We start from the raw sequence: 5,000 nt of genomic DNA, 5'->3' as shown, positions 1-5,000 counted from the left end.
GTGTGTGTGTGTCTGTGTGTGTGTGTGTGTGTGTGTGTGTGAAGCTGATGACTATAAGTGTAGTAAATAAGGGCAGATGAATGAGAGGACAGTTACAGTGGACAGGACTCTCAGACTCGACTTCTCCTGCAGTGTGAAAGCAGACAGACGGAAGGAAATTAAACAATGAACCACACACTGATTCCAGAAACCTTATCACTACACCACAAATGCTGAGTAAACATGTGCATCACACAAACATGAACATCCTCACACACACGCACACACACACGCAACTGCATCCTCACACACATGCACACACACACACGCACACGCACACACACACGCAACTGCATCCTCACACACATGCACACACACACGCACACACACATGCAACTGCATCCTCACACACACACACACACACGCAACTGCATTTCTGCATACTTTTTCAATACCTGCAGTGTGTAAATCTGAGTCACGTGTGTGTTTAAAACACTTTGTGTTACATTTTTGGAAAATCTAAGATTATAAGATTATACTGCATTAAAGATTTGAATCAAATAGAATTAATAAAACGTAAAAACTGGTAGGTTTTGAGAGTTGATAATGAGCTGAATCATTACCTGGTTCCAAAAGAATTGAAATCAAAGTGAATCAAATCATGATTCATTATGAACTGACTCCTTCCTAAACAGATGATGTGAATCATTATAAAAGATTGAATCGTATATCAGGAACCTGAATCAAACTGAATCAAATCATTCTGAAAGTTACATTCATGAGGCACTGAATCTTTTCCTAAAGAGTCATAATGGAAGTGAATCATAATAAAAAAAATTCTGAATTCATGAAGGCAAATTGGAGAAATTTTTTTGCCACACTCAATTTCTTAAAGATTCATAATTAAAGAATCAAACTGAATTGAAACCTGAGTCTTGCTGAGACGCAGTGAATCGTTTCCTAAAGATTTATAATTCAAAAAAGGGACAGAATTGTGTGAACAATGGATTAAAGATAGAGATAAAAGGAGAGATAAAAGGAGAACCTGCTGAAGACGAGTGTGTAGAGTTTAGCTTTCACGGCGTGGAGGAGCTCTGAGTTGAGGAAGTTCTGACAGAGGCAGAAGGTGCACCTGTTACAGGTACACATGCAGCGCAGGCGCAGGTGACTGCAACACACAAACACACACACACACAAACACACACACACACAGAGGAAGATGCTTACATCAGAAACAACAAGTGTTAAAACTACTAAACTCTCAGAGGTGTGTGTACTGACGGGTACGTTGCCATGGTGGCAAGTTTGATGAAGACGTCTCGGCTGGGCGTGGTCTCCGTGTTAACGCTGTACACTTGTGGAGGAGGAATCAAGTTTGTTCTGCAGAACTCCAGAGGTGTGACTCCGTGCTGCTGTGCCTCCTCCTGCAGGTCCGACTTCATCGCCACCATCACACACGGCACCTTGCTGTCTGCAAAACACTGCTACACACACACACACACCTTACAGTCTAACTGTGTGTGTACATGTACAGGTCCAACAGATCTCAGCTCTAGAGTGTGATTGGATGACACTAAGTGCTCTCCTGACCTTCTTAACACACAGTATGAATGTGGTGAAGATCTGATAAGGTCACATTTTCACCCCAAAGTCTAACCTCTGACCTCTAACTCACACAGGAGAGCTTTGTCCAATCACATCAAGCACCAGAGCTGAGATCTGATCTCTTCGTTTGCACTGACCACTTCTTCAGGTGGAAATCAGTTTCATCTCTTTATGTGTGTGTGTATGTCCATGCAGACTGGAGTGTACACTCACCTTAAACACTCGCACGCAGTAGTCGAAAGAGTCCGTGTCGCTGATGTCATAGATCAGACACACCACATCACAGCAGAGATCAGACTCGGACAGGAAGTCCAACTCTGAGCAGATTTCACGCAGCTACAGAGAGAAGATCAGACGATGATGAATCCATCAGCCCCGGACACACTCGCTTCACACACTACACACAGCTCAGCTCAGACAATACACTTCACACACTCTTTTAGTAGAAAATAAGACTAATAATATAAATAATAATAAAATAATAATAATAATAAATAAACATAGTAAGAGGTGAAGAGTGAAAGAGAGCAGCGTCTCACCAGCAGGTATTTCTCCTGACCGTAAACATGGACCGTGTTAACAGCGTAGTGTGATTTGTGTTCATCTCTGATAGTCTTCTGACACTGGAGGACACACACAGACACACACACACACACACACACACTCATTTATATACACACTCTTAGATGTATTAGTGCAGCAGTCACTTTCAAAATGAATATAGTGTGTGTGTGTGTGTGTGTGTGTGTGTACATTGAGATTACGTCCGATAAAGCCCTGCAGGAAGCTGCTTTTTCCACTACCTCTGCTGCCAAAGACATTACAGAGAAACACACAGCGCTGTGTCTGCTTCTGCTGCAGGTCCACAGACTTACTACGGGTCACTGTGGAACACACACACACACATTTCCTGTAACACATCAGAGCCAGAGGTTTAAATATAGCATCACCTATGGGCGTTTTTTCAGAACTGTGTGAATAAACCCACCCGTGATGGCAGCGGCCTGCGACTCCTGCTCTGCTATGATGGAGTAACCGAGGTAACCGAGGTACTCCAGGCACCGCTGGACGTCCAGATACGTGGTTAACCTGCCACCATGACAAACATCACAGTAAATGAGTTCTGGACTCTGATTGGTGGATCAGGTGTTGATGAATTCTCTCTAACAGAAGCTCTGACTGTAGCACCGGTTTATATGAATGCACCCTAACATAACCTTATGTGTACAGCACACACCACACTGATAATAGTACAGTACATGAACTAAGATTTTGTCCAGTCACACTCCAGAGCTGAATAAATGTTTACAGTGTGATGATGATCAGATGCAGTGAATGAGCACTGCTGAAAAATAAACATAAATCGTAAACATTTGTAAATCACTGTGCTATTAAAGGAACAAAAGACTTGTGACATTCAAGGAAATGACTCAACATGGTGACTAACGGTCACTCACGTCCACTGAGAGATGAAGCCCTGGTATGTGATCCAGCCGTGCTCGTTGGTACACACGGTGTTATTCACGTCCGGACCCCAGGGCATGTAGGGAAACACATTGAACATGTCCTTCAGCTCGTTGGGGTTCAGAGCACCGTCTCTGTCCTAAAATAAAATAATGCAACGTTCAGATGACTTCTGTCCCATCGACCCAGCATACACCGTACCACATCTGTCCCACTTTAAACCCCACAGTGTGTGTATCGGTGTCGGTGCCACAGCGGCGTCTTCACCTTATCATGTTTATCGAAGACGCTCTGCAAGAACAGTGAAGCATTGTGGTTGAGCTCGGTGCTGCAGTCCGACGGGATTCTCAGCCTACAAACACACACAGGGTGGAATTACATTCAAACAACTCAGGGGGTGGGGCTAACAAAACAAAAAAAACAGAAACATGGGCGGGGCCAGAAGAGAACAGAAGAGATACAGGCCAAAGAATTGTGCATCTAACAGGAGAAATGGAAAAGAAAGGGTAAAAAAAACAAAAAACAGCAAGATGTGGCTAAATTGGGAATCAGGTGAAGTGGGAGGGACTAAAAAGAGAAAAAGGTGAGCAATAGGTAAGCTTTAACAAATCCAAATGAGAAGGAAGTAAGAAGGTAAGAAGGAAACAGGTACAGAGATCAGGGCGAAAAAGAGAAATAAGTAACACAGACACAAAGCTAACAGGAGGTGGAGTTAAGAAGGAGGTGGAGCTATAAACAGAAATAAGGAAAAAGGAGGTAGGGCTAGAGAGACAGGAAAGAAGGTGATAGGAATAACAAACGAAGCAGGTATGAAGGAGGCTGGACTTTGAAGATAAGCAGGTATGAAGGAGGCGGGTCTTTGAAGATAAGCAGGTAAGAAGGAGGCGGGTCTTTGAAGATAAGCAGGTAAGAAGGAGGCGGGACTTTGAAGATAAGCAGGTAAGAAAGACGCGGGACTTCTTTGAAGATGAAGCCATTTAAATGGTGCAGAAATAACAACAGAAACAAATAACAAAGAGGTGGAGCTAATAAAGGAAACAGGTAATAAGGATGAACTAATAAGGTCTCTAAAAGGGGATTGGTTAACATGTGTGGGTGGGGCTTACAGAGGGAAAAGGTAGTCCTGATGTAGTTCCAGGTCATCGTCATAGCCAAAACGCCGAAGCACCGCCCACGTGGTCTCATGACGCCCCCTCTGTATGAAGAGCGTGTGGAGGAAAAGGAATCCTGGGATAACAAACACACAAGAGGTTATTTATTTAACACCCACAGACACACACACACACACACACAGTAATGGTGACGATGTGTGTGTCGTATCCCTCACCCTGCAGAGTCAGTCCATCCTCACACACTCCCTCAGCTGTATTCTTCTTCACCACCTTCTTCACATCCTCCAGAGCCTGAGGAGCGAGCGGTGAGCTGAAACACACTCTCTGCACAGAACAATAACAATAACAACAACAACAACAACAATAATAATAACAACAACAATAACATCACATTTTTGTTTTCACCTGAAAGAAGTTGAGCTCGTTGTCGTTTAGGATTCCGTTATTGTCCAAGTCCGAAATTTTAAAGACCCGAGTGAGAGCTCGTACACACGCCGGCTTCATCTGTCTCACACACACACACACACACACACACACACACGCACACACACACACACACACACACGGCTGATTCTCTTTTTTTCTTTATCATTTAAATCTATAATTTTTTGAATAAATATATAAATATTTGTCCTCCTATAAAGGACTAATCCATTCACTCTGATTAAACACACTTTAATCTCAGAAACTCTCCGACTCCATGATTTATTTCCTGTTATTTTTATGCTTTCTTATCTTTGGTCAAAAAGAAACCCCAGTCTTAATAAAAATCAAGAATATAATACCAAAATGAAATATAACACCTAACACTGAGGCTTTTATTTCTTTTTTCTGTGATTT

General features: G+C 42.8%; 1 protein-coding gene across 6 annotated transcripts in view; it reads right to left on the bottom strand.

The window, feature by feature from the left end:
* Positions 1 to 5,000, bottom strand: part of rhot1b (ras homolog family member T1) — a 14,239-nt gene that overhangs the window by 3,427 nt on the left and 5,812 nt on the right. For 3 of the 6 annotated variants that reach the window (XM_058402291.1, XM_058402295.1, XM_058402296.1), the window contains 11 exons: positions 4,566 to 4,664; positions 4,376 to 4,484; positions 4,155 to 4,275; positions 3,316 to 3,400; positions 3,042 to 3,187; positions 2,573 to 2,673; positions 2,338 to 2,468; positions 2,124 to 2,207; positions 1,798 to 1,920; positions 1,261 to 1,463; positions 1,025 to 1,147 (listed from right to left, as the gene is read on the bottom strand). In XM_058402291.1, the coding sequence (XP_058258274.1) occupies positions 1,025 to 1,147; positions 1,261 to 1,463; positions 1,798 to 1,920; positions 2,124 to 2,207; positions 2,338 to 2,468; positions 2,573 to 2,673; positions 3,042 to 3,187; positions 3,316 to 3,400; positions 4,155 to 4,275; positions 4,376 to 4,484; positions 4,566 to 4,664 (1,325 nt within the window). Of the gene's footprint in view, positions 127 to 1,024; positions 1,148 to 1,260; positions 1,464 to 1,797; positions 1,921 to 2,123; positions 2,208 to 2,337; positions 2,469 to 2,572; positions 2,674 to 3,041; positions 3,188 to 3,315; positions 3,401 to 4,154; positions 4,276 to 4,375; positions 4,485 to 4,565; positions 4,665 to 5,000 lie in introns of all 6 variants that reach the window. The other 3 variants (XM_058402294.1, XM_058402292.1, XM_058402293.1) reach the window with 3 other exon arrangements.

The sequence above is a fragment of the Hemibagrus wyckioides genome, linkage group LG11 (assembly GCF_019097595.1).
Source record: "Hemibagrus wyckioides isolate EC202008001 linkage group LG11, SWU_Hwy_1.0, whole genome shotgun sequence".
NCBI classification, from domain to species: Eukaryota; Metazoa; Chordata; class Actinopteri; order Siluriformes; family Bagridae; genus Hemibagrus; species Hemibagrus wyckioides.
The sequence above is the reverse complement of the archived record's forward strand: the minus strand, read 5'-3'. Positions and strand labels throughout refer to the sequence as shown.